This window comes from Drosophila hydei, unplaced genomic scaffold (assembly GCF_003285905.1).
Source record: "Drosophila hydei strain 15085-1641.00,03,60 unplaced genomic scaffold, DhydRS2 tig00000001-arrow-pilon, whole genome shotgun sequence".
Classification (NCBI taxonomy): Eukaryota; Metazoa; Arthropoda; class Insecta; order Diptera; family Drosophilidae; genus Drosophila; species Drosophila hydei.
The window spans coordinates 2,229,183-2,252,098 of NW_022045643.1; the positions used below are offsets into that span (position 1 = coordinate 2,229,183).

General features: G+C 45.3%; 1 protein-coding gene across 16 annotated transcripts in view; it reads right to left on the minus strand.

The window, feature by feature from the left end:
- LOC111597752 overlaps positions 1 to 22,916 on the minus strand; it is an 85,494-nt gene that overhangs the window by 47,481 nt on the left and 15,097 nt on the right. For 5 of the 16 annotated variants that reach the window (XM_030225977.1, XM_030225975.1, XM_030225981.1 and 2 more), the window contains exon 1: positions 3,842 to 6,995. The exons of 10 other annotated variants lie outside the window; for them this stretch is intronic. In XM_030225977.1, coding sequence (XP_030081837.1) covers positions 3,842 to 6,160 — 2,319 coding nt within the window. In that variant the 5' untranslated portion in view covers positions 6,161 to 6,995. Of the gene's footprint in view, positions 1 to 3,841; positions 7,194 to 22,916 lie in introns of those variants that run through there. One more of the 16 variants, XM_030225971.1, reaches the window with a different exon arrangement.

Genomic DNA, 22,916 nt, shown 5'->3' on the forward strand with positions numbered 1-22,916 from the left:
CAGCAGCAGCGGCAGCGGAACTTTTTGGCATCGAATTAAAGACAATAAGCAATGGGCAAAAATACCTTCTGCTAAGTTGCCTTCAAGATGCTTAGGTATACATCAAATACTATTTCGTAGAGCTAGTCAAAAGTCACTTCATCAGTTGCTTTCGACAAGAATAGCAACAGCAATAATACCAACAAAGCACTCGGAACAATCGACGCTAATGTAATGGAAAACCCTTTAGAATGCTGCTGAGAGTGGCTGGCAAAAAGGACACAACTCGGGGAATTAACGAGTTTTGTACCTTTTACAACAGATTACTCTGCATCTACAATTGGCTATTATATGAGTGTGTATGTGTGTGTGTGTGTGTGTGGGTGTGTGGGTGCCAAACAATGGCAACCCCAAAAAACCAAAGGCGAAGCGTAACGTTGACTGCGAAATTGGCAGCAACAAATCTGAACGTCAACTGATTGGCCCCGGCGAATGGTTACAATTTGTGCAGACCCAAAGAGTTTGTCAAATGATTCATGAATTTTTAATTGATATGACCCGGAGTGAAGCACCGGCAATAGCCCATGTCCGCCCACAGCTAAAGTGTTGTCGAATTTCATCAGCAGCAACAGCAGCAGCAGCAGCGGCAGCCTGACAATGGATTGTGTCTGCTAACTCACATGGGTAAGCCTAAATAGGCCGCCCTAAACACGCACACACACACATACACGCACACATAAACACACACAAAAGATTAAATGGCTATAGTCCTGAGCCAGTGTTGCCGCCTCTGTGCCCACACCACATCTGATTACTTGGGCCTAATATGCCATATCTCAGCATCGGTGCAAAATCAAAATTCAATTTACGCACACAATCAAATTCACACACACACACACGTGCGCGCCCAGACACGCCCACTTGGCATACACAGATATACACCCTTATCCGTTGCCCGGACAGGTGGCAGACCTCTGCTGTCGAGCTGCGTTTTCTAATCAAGAATTGATTGTGATCCCTCGATGCGGCTGTCGTTCACGTTTCATCCATAATTATCAATGACTTTTGAATGTCAAATGTGAGAGTTGCCTGCCATTGGCACCTACACGCACACACACACACACACACACACATATAGCAGCCGCCGCTCTATACCAAAAATAAAAAAGAAAAATCATTTCATTGGTCGCAGTCGCTGTCAAAAATTACAATATTTGATAGAGTGTTTATGTGTCGCTGCTGTTGCTGCTGTTGCTGCTGCTGCTGCTGCTGGTTGTCGTATCGCGCGCTGCCAAGGAACCAAATCTCACACATTCGCACAATTTCACATATGTAAGCAAACATTTGCTTATGCAGGGGCTGCCAGCTGTCAGCAAAAATGGAATAAAAAACTGCAAATTCGTGGCACGTTTGCTCTTAAGTGAGGCGTTAAAGCGAAGTTTCTGCTGGCAGAAATTGAAATTGATTCAAAATGGAAAATCTGCAGCGCATTGCAAGTATCCACCCTGCATCTCCCTCTCTCTCTCTCTCTCTTTTTTCGCTCCTAAACAATTTCTTTGGGTTTTCTGCTTTGGCACAACATCTTGGTGGTAAATGAAGTTGTCTAAGCAAATCGCACTATGCAGCGGCCAGAGCAAAAGCAATTTGGCATTAGCTGTAAGACGGATTTTAGCAATGATTAAAACGGAAATACTCCAGCTGCAGCGAGAGCAAGAGAAAGATGCAGAGGGAGTGAGAGAGGGTAGAGCAGGTGGATTCGGGACACGGGTATATGTCATGTCATTCGCATTTGATTAAATGTGTGCACTGAGCGTTGCTTGGCATTAATTGCTTTGTGCAGCGCTGAAGCGGCAGAGACGGGGCACGTGGTAGCGCTGTTTTAGCAGCAGATCAATCAAAATTAGGAAGGGCTTGTGGGCGCTGCTAAGTGAGCCAATTGCAGAGCTCAAGACGGAACAATGCGTGACAGATTCGCGTCGGCTATGATTAATGCTTGAGTAATATATATATAATTTAATCAAAGCAAAATTCTCTTGCTTGAAAAGTGCATTTAATTCAATTACCAAAGCTAAGCGCTGCTGAGAGCGAGTGCATTGTGAAATGGATTTAAATAATTGCAGCTGTAAATTGAATCAAGCCACTTTCTAATGAACATATGAAATAGGAGTCGTCGTCTTTATTTAATTAATATCAAAAAGGCAAGCGAATACTTGCTTCAGCTTCACATAAGCAATTTTCTTCAATTTATTAAGCATTTATTGTTCTCTGTCTGTCAGTCTCTACTCCCCCATCTGCCTCGGCTTCTCCCTCTCTGCAGCCGCCCCGCCCTTTCAAACACTTATTTCATTGAGCTACTGATTATATCCACAAGCACGAACGCAACTCTCAAACAAATTCCCTTTCAGTACACACTGAACTAGATTCAATTGAAACTGAAGAGCATGTGGCATGATATCTATTTCAGACATTAGCATGGAAGTCCCTAACACTGGCGCAGCGTTAGCTTTTCCATATCGTGATTCAATATGCTGCCCGTTGATCTGCCAATTAATTAATATGCAGCGCGTTTGGCCAACTATCGGTTATTCAGCTAATGCCTCATTCAAACTCAGTCAGTTGTATGCTTATCTGCAAATTTCTTCAGGTGTGCAGTGGGGTGGGTGTCTGTGTGTGTATGTGTGTGTGTATCTACCCATACTGAATGCACTCTGTGTGAATTGTATGTGTGTGTGTGTTGCTTCTATGCTCTGCCATTGGTCAAGCGAACGTACAAAGAGCTGCAGTGCTGCATCGTTGTTGCCATAGATACAAGTAACTAGTAGTTACCAGATACAAGTGCTTTGGAGCTGCCACGCCCATTGGGCAAAGTCCACAAAGTACGTATGCTTTTATCACTGTGATTCATGTGAATTGCAATCAATGCTATTCATTATCCAAAAACTAAATACGAACGGTAAATGAAAATACGTCCAGCGCCACGCCCCTGTTGCCCCGCCCCTTTTGTTGGCCGGGTACGTGCGTATGAGCGTGCGTGTGTGCTCTGTGTTAAGAGCTTTTTCGGCTGGGGCTAATGCTTTAATTTATTGCCAGCCTCCTTTGTGAGCAGCCAGGCAGGAGCTGGCGCCATAGCCGGAGTCGTAGTCGGAGCTGCCTTGCAGTAGCTCTAGCGTGAAAAGGATGCTTTTGGCTTTGATCAACGTTTTGTTAGGCAACCAAAATGAATTTGTAGCAGGCAGACTGACAGACAAACGAACAGCAGCTGTAAGCAGTAGCAGCAGCAGCAGCAGCAGCAGCCAAGGGAAGCGTTGCGACAATACATTTAAGTCATTTGATGGTAGCAACAAAGACTCTAGCAGCCGAGAAACGAGCCACAACACAGGATTTTCAAGCAAAGCTCAAAGTTAAAGCAGCTCGTAGCAAATTTCATTCAGCATTTTCAACTGCCAAAGAAGCAACTAATCTATTTAACTTCTGTGTGTGTCTAAGCACTAAATACAAAAGAGCTGAGATAATTAAGGAAATTTCAGGTTTACAGCAAATTTAAAGCAAATACTTCATACATACATATTTCTTAGATGCAAAGTTAATAAATTTAATATAATATAATTTGGTATGCCGAGGGAATACCTTTATTGTTTATATCAAATACTTTCAATATAGTCAATAAAAGCTGTTGGAAAAGTTATTTAGTTAAAGAATATTTAAAATATATATTTAATAATGCGATTTTCTGTTAAGGGAATACCCCTAATACACATTTTAAAATAACTGTTGCATAAATTACATTTACGCTTCAAATATTATTCAAGGGAATACCCCTAATCGCTTATTTACCCAAACTTTCAAATTGCTGTTTTTTTACCTTGCGAAGGAACATTTCGTTGCACTGCTTGGCGGTGCTGCGCCAGTGGCGATGGCGATACCGTGAGTTGCCCAGCTTGAGGGTGCCCTGCAGGTCGGCCGCCTCCTCGACGACACGCCGAATGCACTGATAGCGCAGCCGATTGCAACGATGTATGGGTTGCAGGGCGACCAGGCCATGTTCGGGCTCCGATTCGGCGCCCGAACGCACATGATCCTCATCGTCGTCCACCCAAGCGCTCAACACACCCTCCACAAAATTGTAGAGCATCTGTATGTTGGCCTGCATGGGCGCCGAGCCCGATGGCACTTGCTCCTTCTTGATGAGCTTGCGATTCTGGCACACCTCGCGCAGCAGATTCTCGCCAAAGTGCACGGTCTTGTGGCGGCGGCGACGCGAGTTCAGGGATGCGGCCGAGGCGGACTTCATTAGCTTGCCGTTGCCGTTGAGCACGTGATGAAGATGCCCGTTGGAGGACTGCAGCGGCACTGGCTCCAGCCAGCCAAGGTTTGTGGCCAGGCCGCAGCTGGAGGCAGTCGAGTCGCCGCGCTGCAACGTGTTCGGCTGCGAGTTGCTGCGATAGTGTTGCATGTGGCGTGTGGGCGAGGCAGGCGGCAGCAACGGCAGCTGCTGCTGTTCCAAGTCAAGTGGCGCCGGCTCAATGTCATCCAGTGTCGCCGGCGGCTGGGCGAGTGAGGTGCGCAGCCGATTAAAGTCGGCGGCACAGCGAGGCAGTGAGTTGCACTTGGCGGCATTGAGGCATTTGCGATTCTGGCAGCTGAGCAACGGCGCACACGACCGGCACTCATGGCAGATGACCAGTCGGCGCTCCGGTATGGGCGCCGCAACAGCTGCTGGCGGTGGTGGTGGTGGTGTGGCCGTCGTTGAAGGCGTTGTGGCATCTGAGCCGCCCACCAAATGGGCGGGCACCGCATGCAGCTGCACCTGGGCCAGCTGCTGGTGCCGCGCCAGATTCACCGAGCTGGCAGACGAGGTCAGGCAGCGTCGACGCTGGCATTCCTGATAACGGCAGTGCGGATCTGTGCAAATGGGCAGCAGCGGGCAGGCGGGATCTGTGCAGGGCGATGGCGAACGGGAGCGTGGCGCACGCTCCGCACTCGAGGATTTGCGCTTGTGACTGCCGCTGCCGCTCGAGCGTTGAGCGGACATGTCCGTCACGGTGGCAGAGCGTTGAGTCTGATGGCGACGCGAACGCTCGCGCTTGGACTTGCCGGAGCTAATGGGCGTGCTGGTTGCGATGGCTTCTTTGGGCGGCTGCGTTATCTTGGGCACATACTGATAGCGCTCCTTGTGCGGCTTGGCATACAGTCGCTCCAGGCGCTCTAGCTGTGCGCTCGTGCTGGCCGATGGCGCTGCACTGCTCACAACCTCGCTGGCCGAGTGGCGCAGCCGTCTCTCCCTTGAGCGCTCCTCGCGCCGTCGCTGCTCCTGGCACAGCGGCGTGTGGGTGGAAGCCACGGGAACATCATAACCACTCGGCACCGTCGTCGTCGGCACCGGCTGAGAGGGCGGTGGCTGTTTGCCCAGCGATTGCAGCTTGTGCAACGGATACGCAATCCAGTCGAGTGTGGGCAACTGTTGCTGCTGCCGCGGCTGGCGATGCTGCAGCTGCTCCTCGTCGCTGTGGCCCAGCGAGTGGCGTTTCCGCTGCAGCGTTGCATGCTCTGTGGCCTGATCCTCCTGCGAGTTGGAACGCGGCGCTGCGCCGCTGCTGCCGTTGCGACGATGATGCGACCGCCGCGACGACTTGCTGCCCACGCTCGACTGCATCTTGGTCAGCCACTCGACAATGTCTGTTTTCAGCAGCGATACTTCGCAGGGACCGGAACTCTGGCGAGAAAGCGGCTTCTTGAGCAGTTCCGCCAATGCCTTGGCATAGGCCGAGCTGACGGGCTTCTCTGATGTGGATTGACGCTCGCGCTGCCGCGGCAAATGCTCCAGCAGCCAGTCGGGCAGCTCGTCCTTGAGCACGGTAATCTCGCTTGGTCCGGAGGAGGTGCGTGCAGGCGTCTGCTGCTGTGCAGCACTGCTCTTCTGCAGCTTCAGCCATTCCATGGTCTCCTCGCGCACCTGGCCGCCTTCAGCGGAGCGCGCGGAGTGACGCTGTTGCGCCTTGCGATCAAACCACTCCAACTGTGGCTCCGGCGCCGCCTGGCGCAACGCGCTCTTTGGCATGGTTACCTCCTCAGCGCTCTTCTGACGCCGCGGCGGCAGCTGTGGCTTCTGTTCGGGCAGGCGCACATAGTGCGGTTCGGTGAGCCGCACCGAGCCCTTGCGCCGTATGCATCGCTGCTCCATGGTATCCTCATCCTTGGCGCGCACACGTCGCGTGATCTCAAAGATGTCGCCATTGATTTGATGATAGAACTTCTCCACCTCGACGCCACGTTCGAATTCCTCGCGTACGCTATGCTTGCCGGAGCCACGCCGTGCTGGTAGGCGTGGCGGCACGTCCTCCAGCTGCTTCTTTTGCTGCTTGTCATCGCTGTCATCGGAACTGGCTGCTGTTAGCAGCGCTCCGGCACCGCCGCCGCCGCCATCGACGACCCAACTTATGGAGCGATCACCGCTCGACTGCTGTTGGGGCTTCGGTGGCAACGGCTGCTGCTGCTGCTGTTGGAGCAAGCGATCCAGCGAGCCGTGATGCGTTGTCTTGAGCGTTGCACCCTCGCCGAGCGACTGCAGACGGCATTGGGCATTGCAGATGCAGACGCCGGTGCGTTTCTTGCTGCCAAAGCGAAACAATTGACTCGCCAGCTGTGAGACATTTTCACCGAGGCCCAAGCCACTGCCGCTGCTGCCGCCGCTGCCGGCGCCCGCATCCCTTCCCGAGGCCGTTGTTGCTGATGTCAAACGTGCCACCGGATGTGAGACGGGTGTAATGTCGACGATCACGCAACAGCAGTGTAGCGAGAAGGATTTCTTGGGATCTGGGGCAACGCTGCTGCTGGTGCTATTGCTGCTGCCGCCGCCGCCGCCGCCGTCGTTGGCAACGTTGCTGCTGCTGCTGTTGCTGGTGCTGGTGGCGACAGCGAGGCCACCGCTGCTGGCGGCGACTTCGTGCGATGCGTTGCTGCTGTTGTTGTTGTTATTCGGTTCGTTTGGCTGGCGCGTTTCGTTGCTCGTTTGATGTTGTTGTTGTTTCTTTTGTTGTTGTTGAAGTTGTTGTATTGGGGCGGCCAGAATGAACTACGGCAACGGCGGCAACCACAACAACAACAGCAACAGCGTCGGCAGCTATGGCTATATGGTAAATGGCGCGTGGCTAAGTTGTTGTGCTGAAGCGTTGTCGATGTTGTTGTCGTTGTCGTTATTATTGTTGTTGTTGTTGTTGTTGTTAAGAGTGCGTTTGTTGTTGCCTTGTGTATTATTGTTGACTTTGTTGTTGTTGTTGTTGCTGCCATGCATATGGCTTCACAGCTACAGCAAGCGTACGCACACACACAACTCGAGGCATGCACACACACACGTGCTGCACATGTATGTGCGTGTATTTACTGTTATTTATTTAGTGATTAATTAAACTAAAAGCTCATTTATTTAATGCAGTCATTTATTAAACAGTTGTTTTATTTTTTCGGCTATTAATTTATTTATGTACAACTGTGTGTGTGCTTGTGTGTGTGTGTGAGTGTGTCCCACACATTTATCTATAATTAATTAATTTTACTTGTTGCGAAACGCTGAATGGCACCACAAAAATTCGCTAAATTATACGAGTACTGAACACAATCGTTGTTGGATTTTATATTTGTTGTTGTTGTTGTTGTTTTATTTGTTTGATAAACTGTTTATCTGTGCGTTGTTGCGTGCGTGTTTGGTTTCGTTTGGTTTTTTTTTTTGCGTGTATAAATTTATATTTTTTTGGCATTTATTTACAATTAATTTAATTATGCTTGCGCTTTAAATAGCTCTGCGTTGTTGTTTTTGCTAGTTTGTTGAATTCGTTAATTTTTCTAGATTTATTTCTATGTGAATTTGTATTATTATTGTTATTTTGCTGTTGTGAATTCGAACAATGCATTAATTATCGGTTATTTGGGCATTTAAATAGTTGCCAACATTTTGTGTTGCCTACTTTTCAGCGCAGGCATTTGGCATTTGGCTTGGTTTATTTTGATATTTTCTGTTGCCTACTTTTTTGCTGAGCGCCAGCCTTCAAGTTTTGCGTCTTTTCAGCTGCACATTTCAGGGTTAGGCTTTTGTGTGCATTTCGGTACACACACATATATACATGTATATATATATATATGCATATATATTATATATATTTTTTTAGGCACAAGGACACACATAAAAAACTAAGCCCAGTCAGTCTGTCTGTGTGTACGTGTATGTGTGTGTGTGTGTTTGTTTGCATCTGTGTCTGCTGCCTTTAATTAGCATATAAAAAGTCGCCCGCTCTATGAAAAAAAGGAATTGAAAAAGAATATCGTGTTGCATGTTCTGCAAGTTTTTAAATTTCAACTTGCAGCTGCCCCAAAAACAAAAATACACAAAAAAAAAGTAAATAGAATAAATTTTATTTCAGTTTCATTATTTATTTTTTCATATTTTGCTTTTGTGTTATTTTAAAGTTTTACGGCACTAGGGCAAAGGGGCGCGGCTAGAGAAAAAAACTTTTTGCACAACTCTTCTTGGTGCGCAAATATTTTGTTTGTTATATTGCTAGCATAAATTTGCTGGCTATCTGCACACACGCACGTCGACAGAGTAGGAGAGGAATAGTGTGGGTAGCTGGTAGAGCAAGATGTGCATATATTTATAAGCGCATACATAAATACTTTTCTGGCCTGGCTGGCGAATGCATAAATTTTCCCTACGTCATGTATGTGGGGGAGCACCAAGGCACATCCTGCCACGTATCCCCCGACTGCCTTCACACAACTCTTGACTTGTGTTTATGCAAAGCACAGCATAGCAGTTGAAAAAGCAGCTGAAGTAGGAGCACCACTAGCAGCAGCAGCAGCAGCAGCAGCAGCAGAAATGCGCAAAGTTTTTCGGTCTGTTGCCAAAAGTTTGCTTGTTAAGTGAAAGGATTATATGATCCAGTATGTTTTTTTGTTATTATTATTGTTGTTGCTGTTGCTGTTGTTGTTTCTTGAGGAGTAAAACTTGAAAAAATAACTTTTCCTATTTTTATGTTATGCCAGTTTGTTGTTACTATTGCATCAGCTACACTGAAAATCTTGAGCAACGAGCCACAGCGCCTCGAGCTGTGTTGATAGTTTTTATAGCCTACTTTTTAGACTGAAGAAGTTGCACTGGAAAAACAACAAGCGAACAACAAGATGCCGAGAGTTGCGAGTCGTGAATTAGTGTGTCTTAGTTTCTATATATTTCTGTTGGCTGTGCGTACACACACCCACACACACACACTCACATGCCCACCCACATGCACGTGCTCAACTTTTGGCTAGCTTGTAGCCGTAAGATGCGAGTTGTCGATAAGTTTAAGTTGCCATGTGTTTAGTTAAGATGCTGCGAGACACGTGTGAGTGAGAGGGTGCGTGGCAAGGCTCAACTAGTTGGCAACTCTTGGCTCGGGTTAGTCCCAAGCCGAAATTGAAAAGGTGCTCGAGCGCATTTGTTTAGCAATTTTATCTTGATTCGCACAATAAAGTTAATTTCTGCGCGCAAAACTTTTAGTTCTTCCCAAGCCTTAAATGACATTTTTATATAACTGTATCAGAGTGTGCATCTGTGTGTGTTTCTATCCAGGCAACTGTAATAAATTATTTGGATTGTTTTAGGAACACAAAAGTTTTGGCAGTTTCCTTGGCGTATATAAGCAATAAGCGAGAGTTAAGAGGGTTTTTAAAATTGAATAACTAAATTATGCAGCTGGCACGGCGATAAGTAGCGATAGCTAGATGCTTGATTAGGCCGTAAGTATCTTGGTGTTTACTCTAAAAACTTTTCTAAATATTTTATACTTTGCCTTCAAAGTATTAAAGATAAGACAGGCGTTTAGTGGCATACGAACTACGTACAATAAATCATTTTCGCATTTGAAATATGTATGACATATTTAATACTTAACATAACTTGTAAATTATACATGAATTGTCTAGCACGAAACACGAAATGCGTAGAATGTGAAGCTGTTAGCTATATTATATCGTGCGCTGATAAGTATGCAACATTTATTAAAAGAAAATTCGCTGGAAGAGTTTTGGGCAGCGCTTGAAAGTAGGCAACGTTTCTTGTTGCTTTTTAATATATTCCCAGAAGCATATTAAATACAATTTTACGGGAGAAATCCTAAAAGTAGCTATGGCTTCGGCAACTTGTTAAAGTTCTACGGCCATGCCATAAAGTCGCTTTCCTAGAACATGTTGTGTTTATTTTCTTCTTTTTATTGTTGTTGTTGTTGCTGTTGTTGGACAGCAATTTGAAATCAACGGACTGACTAGCTGCTGGGACAAATAAATTAGATTTCCGCATAATTCGATGGGCAGCCACAGGCACTAATGAGAGCAGCAGCAGGAGCAGAAGCAATCGAGTCACTATGCCTGGCCAACAACATGTGCGTTTGTGTGTATGTGTGTGTGTGTGTTTGTCTTGTTGTTGTTGCTGTTCATTTATTTTTAGTTAAATAAATTCTAATGAATTTATCAACATGTTTTTAATGCATTTAATGTCAGAGTACAAGCACCCAACCACACACCCGCACAGGCACGTGACATACACGAGCCATACACAGACACGCAGTCATAAATATAAATACGTTTAATGTTAGTAAAAACAACTGTCAAGCAGCACAAATATGCCACACTAAATGTTGCTAGCTCTCGCTCTCACTGCCTTTTAGCCAACCCGTGCTCTCGCTTTGTCTCCTTTACTACGTGTGTATGTGTATGTGTGTGTGCTTTGGCAGGCATGACGTTGATAATATCCTTGCACATGTATGACGTTGCTGGCTGGTTATCCTTGCAGCTGCTGTCGTTACTGGCATCAACAACTGCAACGGCAACGGCAACGGCAACACCAGGCGCTGCCTTTTCAATATGCCACAACGATTGTTGTTGTTGCTGTTGCTGTTGTTGTTTCTGCGCCCATTTGCTTGTTGATATGTATTTTATTAGCCAGCCAGGGCAAGCAGAAAACTTTTTGTGCGTTGGCGATTTAAATTTTCGCTGCGCGTGCTAAAAATATAGGCAAACAGCAACAGCAACAGCAACAGCAACGACAGCAACAATAACAATAACAACAACAACAGCAGCTGCTTGCCACAGCCACAGCCACAACAACATACGAATTCAGCGAAACGCAGCCTAGACTCAAAACTCAAGCCTGGCATATTTTTCTTTTTTTGTTTCATATTTTGCTTCTCGCTTTCTTGTGCTGCCTTTGGCCGCTGTTAAATGTCTCTGTTGTTGTTGCTTTTGTTGTTGTTGTTGGTATGTGTGTTAAGTGTGTTGGTATTTGCGTGTTTTTCTTTTATTTCTGCCAATGCCCCGTACTGCCACACAGCTGTGTGGCATTTTGCAACACTTTTTGAGCTTAACTTGTTTCATTCTTTTTATATTTTTTATTATTTTTGTAGGTTTTTTTTATATTTGGAGTAAAACTTTGCACTTGTTAATTTGGTTTTAATGGCGATTGGCCGAAGCATTTCTCATTTGATTTTCGCTCGCAAGCAGACAACACACTCACACACACACAGAGCACACACACATACGCGCATTTTTGGGCGGCTGCGTTTTTGTTCCGATTTTACTTCATTTCTTTGCCTTTATTTTATTTTTTTTTGCGCTCATCTTATTTTTGCTTTTTGCGTTTAACTTGTGTGCTAAATTATATAGCCTGCGTCGATTTCAGAGCGCTGCGTGTGTCTGTCTGTCTGTCGGCCTGTCTGTCCGTCCGTCTGTCTGTCTCCGTTGCTGTGTTAGTGTATCTGTGTCTGTGTGTGTTGCTGTTTTGTAATTTGATTTCTTTGCCGCCCGCCACCCGCTGTGGCAATAGCTGTAGCTATAGCTGTAGCTATGGCTATGGCTACGGCTGCTGCTGCTACTGCTGCTGACGCACTTTTCGCACTTGACGGCCAACCAAGTCGCACCGAGACATGTTTTCAATGCATTCGTTTGATTAAGGTTTAGTTTATATTCGATCACTGTTTGTTTTGTGTAATTTTCCTACGCTTTATTTTCGTTATTCGAGTGTTGGCTTCATTTTGGAACCAGGCTCTAGATTTGCTTGCTTTCTGTGTTTCGCCTCTCGCTACAAAAACACAAGTGCATGAAGCGCGCAAACAGCTCGCGACGACGTTCCCGTTGTGACTGATTTTCACCACGCAGCGCAGGCAGCAACTAACCGACGCTGACGCTGGCCACAAAGCCGAGAGCCGAAAGCCGAACGCAGTGCGGCGAGAGCCGAGCGGCAATTCGCCTTGCATTTGCAAGCATGACTCTCGGCTCGCTTTGGCTCTCTGTCAGGCAGGCCTCGTTAGCTGTCGTCAGTTGGGTTTTTGTTGTTGCTGTGCTGCTGCTGCTCCTCGCCCCATTTCGTATGTGTATCAGCTAGAGCTTATGTACGACAAAAGCGGGTCGACGCTGGCTCGGCTGCTCTTGGCCGCTGCTCAAATTGTTTATAACAGTTTCGCCACATTTCGTAAATTGTCGTTCGCTTCGCTTTTATTTACGTAATCAGCAAAATCAAAAAGCTTTCGCAGCATCCGTCGCGGCACACGCTCTCTCTTCAGTTGGCGGCAGTCACATGAGCGCGGTGAAAAGCTGCCCCCAAGCTTGTGCTCTCGCGCTCTTTGATTGAACTGCGATTAAGAGAGCGGATGCTGTTTTAGTTAACAGCCCGTTTAGCCACATTATAAATCTCTGTGAGTGTGCCACTGCGTGTGTCTGTGTATGTCTTGTGCCCAAGCATAATTTACAAATCAGACGACGACAACGACAACGACAACGACAACGACAACGACGATGACGACGACGACGACGGCGACGACAACAACGTTGTCGACGTCATCAAAACCAAAATGCAGTTATAATGCACTCGGGCAGCTCTCGGGGATATGCAGCGCAGTGGTGAAGGGTGGGGCTGGGGTTGGGTGGCATGGAGCTAAAGCACGCTTGACAGCTGTCAGAGGGCGAGGCATAGCTGGAAATCTCAAAGGTGTTTAGTCAACATGAGCAACAACCACAACAGAAACAGCAGCAAGCAAGCTGAGGTTTTGGTGCGTAGGCCGCAGCTAAAATTAAATTTATTCATTGTTGTCTTTGGAGCCAGCCAACAGAAGCTGCCGAAACAGCAGCAGCAGCTGAAGCTGAAGCATCTGCTCTTGTTGTTGCTGGATGCTGCTGCTGCTGCCGCTGCTGCTGTGTGCACTTAGGATTTGGCTCTAGGGCGTATTAAAGCTTTTACAAATCGTAAGCATAATTTATCTTGTTAGTCTCCGTTACAAGTTTTTGGCGGGGCGAAGTGCGACGACGGCCACCTAATAGAATTGTATAGAAGCCACAGCTAAAAAGTAGTTGTGTACGGCATGGAGTTTGTGGATTACGCTGTGTGCAAGAGGCAAAACTGTTCTTGTAACTTGTTCTACAAAATGGTCGACTTTATGAACATGTCACGTGGCGGTAAATGAGCTGCTTGGCAAGCGTGTAGTTTGTTTTATGGTTATTCACAAAGTTATTAAGCAAATGTCTGCATAAAAATGTTTACATAGCTCTTCAAAACATATGCAACTATTTGTGCCCATAAAAGTAGGCAACACTTTGGTGCCGAATCGTGTGCCCATAAAAGTAGGCAACACTTGTTGTATATTAAGACAATAATCAAGAACCGCTTGACGACAATTCGCATTTTAAATATGCTATTCATTATATAGCCAAGCAGTTGTTTATAACGCTTTAATTACTCACAACATTCGGCCCACAAATGGCCCATAAAGTTAACACCTTTTAATTTTGGCAACGCCCCCACAATGTGCATAGGTAATCACAGTCATTCGCAAATGGCAATGGCTTGAGCGACGCTCAAGTAAGTCACATGGTCTGCCACGCCCACGCCCACACCCACACCCACACCCACACACACCTACGCACAGACAAACACAAATACCAAACACAAGAGAATTATAACACATACGCAGCATTGTCACCCAGTTTCACTTACAGCACATAAATATTTCTGCTTGCAATAAGAAAATAGCTCGAAATATGTTAATGAGATGGGCGCGAGGCAAGTGCGAATATTATTCATACATATCCAAGGCTTAAGGCTTGACGTGGGAAATGCAGCTAAAGGAAGAGGAGGAGGAGGGCCTAGGGTCAGGGCGGTTGGGGGGAGTGCACTGCAATGCAATGCAATGCAAACGGCAAACAGCATCAGCAGCTGCGAAAATTGTATGTGTGAAAACTGTGAAAGCAGGCAGTAAGCTGCAGAAAATCTACATAAGTCGGTCAAGGACACTGCAGAAGGCTGCGGCTGCCACCAAATTGCCTTTAAATATAATTATTTTCCTTTATGCGTCAGTGACAGGCAAATACATGTGTCTGTGTGTGTGTGCGTACGCGCGCGTGTGTGCGTGTGTATTGGTAAGCTGCTGCCTGCCAACGACATTTACATTTGTAATACACACACACACACACACACATAGAGATAGAGGCGCATGGAGAGGCATACGCAAAATAACTGTACAGAGAGACCAAAGGCAACGACATCGGCAGCGGCATCATCCATCGCATTTCGCTTGTAGATACTCAGCCAGATAAGAAAAGACACGTTTATGACGTCAGTAAAGCATTTTAGGCCCACATTTTTTGCAGCCTGACACAAAATGTTGCCACTGCTGACTGTGCTGCTGCTGCGGCTGCTCTAGCGCGCGCAAATAACACAGCAGCAGCAGCAGCACTAGCAACACTAGCAGCAGCAGCTACAACAACAACAAACAATAATAACACAAAGAGCGATGCTTTCTACTTGCTCTTTAAAGGGAAGAGCGCGCCCAAAGCTTTTGCGCTCTTTTATAGTTGTGTCACATCAACAACAGCTTAGCTTAGCTAACTCTCTCTCTCTCTCTCTCTCTCTTGCTCTCTTTCTCTCTCTCTCTCTCTCTCTCTCACTTGGGCGCTCTCATCTATAACCATAAAATCAAATCACAACAATAACCATAACCATATAGCAAAGATTTAATAACTGTGATTGGAATTTGAAAAATGAATTTTTCCTCTGTTCGTATATTTTTTTTTTACAAAAATTGTTTGTCTTGTTGTTTTTGGTTTTCTTCTCCTCTTTGAATGGCCTTCAGCCAGCCGCCCGCCTCCATCCCTTCGCCGACTATTCTCTTATTTCTTTTTCGTGTCATTTCGTTTCGTTTGGATTTAGTTTATTTACGTGGATTATTTAATGGATTTTGCCGTTGCGGATTTGGCATTGAATTTCCTGTGCGTAGCGGAAACCTTTGTAAATATTGTCTATGTAATTGGAGCGCACAGTTTTTACAATTGTAAAGATGAAATTATTATTATTACTCTTATTTCTGTGTCTTTGCCATGCCAGATTTAGCAATCGGAATTGTTCAAAAATTAATGTGCACAATTTTGGCCAAAAGCATAAATTCATATTGAAGTTGATGCCACAAAGGGCGCCCCAGCGGAGCCCAACAAATAAAAACTAAATTTATTAGATTTTGTATTGCTGAGCCGGAGTTATTTATATTGCAAGACGGCAAATAAGAGCTGAAAGCTGCAAATATTTCTCAGTTCAGCCTTTGCTGTGGCTCAATTGAAGAATTTAATAAACTTGTTGGCAATGCAAAGTGAAAAAGTGCATGAGGCTTTCAGAAGTATTATTTATATTTGTTGTTGTTGTTTGGCTTGGCTCAGCCATCAAAATCAGCAACCGCAAAAAAAGAAGCTCAAAATCGAAATCGGTATTTAACAATTTTTTATAATTTCCGGTACGAAAGCGTCCGCTTTCATTTCCGCTGTCGCTTTGCAACAATTGCTGCAGCAGCGGGCGTTGCGGCGGCAGCAGCAGCAGCTACAACAAGGATAACATGACAAGATTTATTTGCGCGCCATAATTATAAACTGTCCTGTTGGGCGCTACAATTCGAGGTCCTTTTGTGTGTCAGTTCATTTTGTTTACTTTGCCGCACGCCGCACGCTAAATTTGCCAAGCGCAACAAAAAAAAAAAACACAGTGGAAAATAAAAAATGAAGCCGAAAGCCGCTGGCAGCGTTGCGCCTCGAATTGCCCCACGGACACGCAATTGGTGGCAGTTAGCGCTCGCGTCCGATGAGGTGCGCAATTTCTAGGCCAAAGCTCTGTCGGCCAGTTGGGCGGTGCGGCGAGGGGCGTGCCGGGCTAGGGTGGGGCGTGGCGTGGCAGGCGTGTGCAGGCCGCAAGCAAAGTGCTGGCCCAGAGCCTTTGACAGCTCAACATCAGCGGCAGCCGTGGCGACGTCTGTCCAACTCGTGGCAAATCTGCGAGTATGTCTCTCTGTGCGTGTGTGTGTGTGTGTGCGGGTGTGTGTGGCGGGTGCAAAAGCTGCTGTGGCTGTTGGCGGCATTAAACACAGCCGTCGTAGAAGTGTTTTGAAATCCAATTACCAGCGCAAATTTAATTTGTTGCTGCACTCGAAAAAGTTGCCAACTTGCCGCTGCCCCTCCCTCGCCCTCCTATGCTTGCCAGCTGCCACTGCCCGCTCGCTGATAGGCTATGAAAATTGTTTAGCTGCAATAAAGGGCCAGCCCAAAGGGGAGACAGTTTGGGAACGCGGGCGCTGGCTGTCGAGTGGATATCAGGCACAGCTTTTGCGCGTGTTTCATTCTGCAGCCGGAGGCGTTGTTTCTGCTGTTGTTGCCCCGCTTGGTGGCATCATCAAGTGGTCAGAGTGCAAAGTTTAATTTGAAAAAGGTTTTTTTTTTATTATTATTATTATTATATTGTGTGTGTTTGTGCGAGTTGCTCTCGTTCTTCTGCTTGTTGTTGTTGATGATTTTTTTTATACTTTTTCTCTCTACTTTCAGTTGTTGCTGAGGGTTGTAGGTGTTGCTGTTAGGTGTTGAATTATGAGTAAAGTTCATGAGCTGCGCGGCGTCTAACAATTTATAAGCCAAATAAAGCCATGTAATGGCCATTGGCGGTTCGGGGCCAGGCACCAAAGCAGACGCGCTCTCCTCTGTATATGTGTGCGTGTGCGTGTGTGTGTGTGTGTGTGTGTGGTGAGTAACGTTTGCGCAGAGGGCGTTTGCTTTGCTTCAGTTTGCTTAGCACTTAAGAGCAATTTTTTTCCATTTTTTGGCGGGCCTTTCACTTGTTGTTGGCTATGCTGGTACAGTTAACAGCTGTAAGGCGCGCAATAACATTTAGACTTAACAGAATTACTTCAGCTAATTGCCCAGAAATCTGTTGCAATGATTGAGCATTAAATATGTTAAGTAACTGGGCAGCTGACTGCGCTGACTGGGCATGACTTGCACTTCACATTTGTATACTTAATATGTGTTTTTTGGCTCTTCTTCTGAGTGGTAATCAAGAAAATGCAAGACCTTTTTTCCAGTTGGGTTCGTTTTAAGCAGATTTAAAAGCTTTGCAATATTCATAAAGCCTTAGCCCAACAACTTTTCTATTGTTGTCGATTATTGTGCCATGTTTGCCTTTAGCCTATTTGCGTTAGTTTCTCGTGCGTGTGTTTAGCTGTGGCTGTAGCTGTAGCTGTAACTGTATCTGGTTGCCAGCTGCTGCCATCTAATTGTTGGCCGCTGTGTAAAACTGTGCAGTTGCCCGTAAAGGCAAAGGCAAATAACAATTGCCTTCACATCGAGGATTCCCGCAGCGTTTTGACCAGCACGAAACGCCTATCGTAACATGAAACTAGCTACACGCGATGCTGGCTCGCCCTCCTCCTAGCAATGGACCATAATTTGAGAGCGCGCAGTGAGTGCGAGTCTCGAGGCGAGTCGAGTCGAGTCGAGTCGACGCTTAAGCACAATGCCCTACTAAATTACAGTTAATGTTTATTTCTTGGCCCCAATGACAGTCGGAGGCCAGTGAGCATCCAGTTGAGCAGTCGAGCGGTCGCCCGGTTGCCCGGTCGCCCAGTCAAGCCCAGGGCTTTGTTTATTCTTCTAATCTGTCTGCCTTTTTATGCGCTACACCTACCGTCCCATCAACTCTCTCCCTGCTGCATTTCGATTGTATCTTTGACTGCTGGTGTTGCTGGGTTTTAGTTTTGGTCGTTTGTCCATTGCGATTGCCTTTGCCTTTGTTTTATGCTTCGCTTTCTATGGCTTTGGCTCTGGACAATGCTTTATTGAGTTATGGCTTGCATGCGGATATCCGCAAGCAGAGCGAGACAGTCAGACACATACAAAGCGCGAGAGATAGAAGGAAGGAGAGAGAGAGAGGGGGAGAGAGAGGTGTCAAGCAGATACAGTCGCACTTATATAACTAACCAACTTTGTTATTGGCTTTGCATTGAGGTGTCCTGGCCAAGAGACAGTCATAAATTAGCAACATTTTCAGTGGCCTCATAAATTCCAAAAATTGCACAATTTCAATACGATATATATATATATATATATATATAAATATAAATACTTACCCATAGAACACGAACAGTTCGAGAAAACAAAAGCAAATTGCATTGGAACTTACCTGAAAGAGAGAAAGATAGAGAGTTTGAATAAATTGATTATTCAGTTATTTACAAATACATATTTGATGTCTATCTATGATTTATTGCAAATGCATTTCAAATTTATGTAAAATCTATGCTCGAGTGCCAAACCACAAAGCAAATTTCTTTTGACTGCCCTGAAAAGTAGGCAACAAATATGCTGAATGCACTTCAAAGGCAACTGCAGCTCGAAAGACAATTAAAGGGCAAAAATGTATTTCGTCAGCAATTGAAATACAATATTTGCCACAGCAAAGCATAAGAACAAATCTCAAGTAGAAAATGTTTCTTTATTAAGATGAAGTTGTTGCATGTGATGCAAGAGTCTGTTAAGGTCTTCGCACTTGGCTTAAATTTTACAATATTTAAATTTATTTGTAGCTCTTAGGCAAAAAAGTCAACAGCTTGACAAGTATCTGACCAACTTTAAGTGATAATCAAAGCTCTCTCGTACTTTGTCTTTTTTCTAGATTTCTTCAGTCAAAAACTTTGCAATTTTCAGTTTGTGCCTTTGTCAAGTTAAAATGCAATTTGACTTTGTTATTTGATTTACCAAATTAGAATTGTTTCTTTATTTATTTTATTTTTTCTGTTCGCGCTTTTTTAAGTTCTTTTGTGCTTTATAGCTGCAATTTCCTTTGTTTTAAGTGCGGGGCCTAATTAAGAAACTCATTTGGTGCATAAAGTTTAAAACTTAATCTCAAGCAGCAGCAGCAGCAACACACAACATTTCAATTCAAGTTAATTTCCAACTTTGGACTAATCTGCGCTTGTCATTGCCTTAATTGTTGACCAACAACAGCAGCAGCAGCAGCGGCAGCAACAGCAACAATAACAACAACAATTGGCAGTCAGGTTTTATGCTTTGCTTTTCCGGCTGTACTGCCAATTTAGTTGATGGCTTTACGCCGCTTTTGGCCCTGGCCATAAACACCTGGCTGAAGACAAGTGAAACGCGAAGCTGCGCCTCAATTTAAACATTGCCTTATAAGAGGTAAAAATGTAGTTGTTACATTTAATTATATTCATATCTTTTGGCTGCCAAACGTGCCACGTAATCCGACAACTTACAAAGCGGCTGGGCTGGAGCAGTTTCTTTTCCCCGCCCATCCACTCGCTGGCTTCCCTTGGTGGGCGTGTCGCGTAAACTTTCGGTTCTTGCAAACTGTGCGAAATGTACAAAAATGCTGAACACATGCCAATTACCAAGCGCCGAAAGTGCCGAGGTGCCAAAATGAGGACTAAAGGTAAAAGCCTGCCACGCCTCTCGCCCCTCGCTCCTCGCTCCTCGCCTCAGAAGGCCTCAGGCCTATCGCCGCTCGCCGCTTGCCGCTCGCACGGTTGCCAGGCAGAAGCTTAAAATGCGCGAATGCCAAACGACATTTACATTTACATACAAAATGCAAAAGGAACTCAACACGCGCCCTTTACAACTGTATTGCAGGGCCGAGCAGGAGGGCGGCTAGGGCACGGTAAAGGGGTGCTACGTACAGGGGGTTATGGTCTTCATATTTGGGTGCGCTCATGTGAGCAGCACGGATTCGTATTCGGTTGAGGATGCGGATTCGTATACGACTTGCCTCTGACTTCTGCTCGTTGCCGCTGTTGTTGTTGTTGCTGTTGTAGTTGTGTGTGTTTCGCACATTTTATTATTTTTTATGACTTCTGACAAAGGTGCGAAAAATACACGTGAAGTACGCAGCATACGACGGCAAGATGCCCTATGATTAGCTGGTTAATAGAGCAAGCCCGAGGAGAGAGTGCTTAATACTGCTAACAGATATATAGAATACTTAAATATTTATGATACTGCCGTGGGTAGGCAAGACTTTCTCATTATTCTAAATGTTTTCTCTTGAAAATGTTGACCTGTTGACCTGTGCACGCATTGACTGCAAGCTAATAAGCCATGCGCAGGGTATCCTCGAAATAGGCAAGTGAAAAGTTGGCAATGGGTTTTTGGGTTTTGGGTTAGGGTAAGTCTTACACGCCGTTTCGCGGCATTTCTCTGGCGGAAGGAAGAAATCAAGGAGCGGCGAGTCAAAAGGCGGAACGAAACAAGCCAGCCATTTGCCATTTGCGTCTTTTTTGCCTTCCTGCCAGGCCCCAGTCCCACACCTTTTCTTTCACGCTAACTTGATTTGCAACTCGTACGCGCACACGTCAGATGTGTGAAACGAAAAAAGTAAGGAAAATAATGTTCTTTTGCCCCACAGTCAGTTTGTTCAATTGTTAAAATGTTTGTCATTGATGTTTTGGGCTTTTGTTACATTCAAGTATATTCGCTCGCTTTCGTTCTTTTCTCCCGCGTAAGATTGTCATCTCGAATTGAGTTTTCCATTCGGAGGCGCAGTTTCAGTTTTGACTTAAGTGTTTTGCCAGCTTACTTTAACTGCCTGTCGTTGGTCTTGTCTGCCACTCAGTTGGCAATTCTCCTGTCTCCCCCACTGCCCCGCTGCCACATCACTCTTTTCTCGTTTCAGTTGGCAATCGAATAAATGAATGCGCCTGCCTACTGTGTTGCCACATTCCATTCGTCGAAGCCATTCCTCGACTGGCTGTCGCGTCTGTCATACGCCTGGTTTGGCATTCTTGTATTCAGCAATTCCATTCATTTGCAGGGGGCTTTTGTAAAGGCTTTATTATGACTATATTTGTATAATTTGCTTAAAGGCACCTCGTTGCTAGCCATCTGATTAAAGAACAGTCACGAATGCCCAAGCCAGCGCTGAGTTGAATTGAAGTTCGTGACGATTTCATCTTTGTTTTTCGTTAAAGGCATGAAAGTTTTGTTTGCACTTCAACTCTGAAACTCTGAAACTCTGAACTCCGGCGATGTGAGTGAAAAGTTGTGTAAGCATTTTAAAATCTACCACAAGAGAGTTGGCAAATGGTAATGAAGCCGGGGGAATGGGGTAAATGCTCCGACTATTTGCCAAGTAATTCAACTGATTCCAAAATTATATATCTTAAAGCTGTTTTGACTTGACGACGCAGCTGGGAATTAAGCCCCAGTTAAATATGTATGCAAATTTGATGGCACCTTTTTATACAACTTAATGCATAAGCAGTTTCCCAAGTTTCTATAACACGAAAAGCCAAAGGTATTTACAAAAAAAAGTTGATGCGGAACGGCAAAATATATTTGTTGGGCTAGAAGTTCTGATTTCGTTATAAATTCAGAAATACAATACAACCAATCTATAGTTTTGTTAGCCAGCTTATGTTGCTAGCAAATATGCTACAGAAATTTTTATATTTTCCACAAACTCTTTTTGCTGCAACAAGAAACCTTAAAAACCAAAATTAAATTCTACCAAAAGTTTTTTCCTACTATTTTTGCGAACTAAATATCCCTTGCACATAAAATTCAACTTTAGACACAGGAAAATTAAGTAAACGCAATTCACAGCATACCTTAAGCCAAAAACTTTTAGCCAAGTTCATTTTGAGCGGACAGACAGAGAGCAGAAAAAGGGGAGAGAGCAAAAACACATTAAACCCAGTCCACATATGCAACCTACAGGCAATATATTACCCAACTCGCAGTTTTTATCCAATATTGCAGCCTATGCAGCAGAGCAAAAACAAAAAAAATGTAAGAGGCATCTCTCACTGCGCCCTCATACATCACAGGACTTACAGTTGGCCGCAAAACTTTGCTGGCCATAAACTGCATTGAAACCGAATCCCAAAAAATGCTGCCAACTTGAAGAGGCCGCAATGAAATGCATTGCAATGCGCTTAAGTTTCATAAGCCTGCGGCCAAAGGCAAACCAGCAAATCTGTGACACACGCACACACATAGAGACAGGCTGAGATGACCGCAATGCCACGCCCAGCCCCGGCACGGAATGGCTCATGTGTGTTACATACGGCTGTCATTTCAAAAAAAAAAAAAAGTGGGAAAATCAGCGCGAGAGAGGGGTGGGAATTATCGAAAAGTGAATTCAAGGCAATGGCTTTGGCAGCAAGAACTTAAGGGCGGGATGCATCAAGGGGCGGTGTTGGTTCAATGTGGGTGCTGTGCACTTTTAGCAATTCATATTGCCAAAGCAGAGGAAGCTGCTGCAAAAGGATATTAGCAAAAGGGGGCGCAAGTCAAGTTGGTAACTGAAATACGTGTAATAGTTGCACAAAAGTCTCGTTTGGTCAGCACTAAAAACACACACACAAGCACACACACACCCACATGCACACACACCCACAAAAGAGTGAAAAAGTGTAGGAAAAACTGTTATTTTTGTGTCAAATACTTGGACAACTGTCCACGTACACGTCGAACTTTCGCTGACAGCTGCCACGAGACAGCGACCCCGCCCCGCCCACTCACGCCTTAATGCACTCGCTGCAAATTAATATTGCCGTTTTTTCTCTCCCCATCTCTCTCTCTCTATCTCTCTTTCGCTG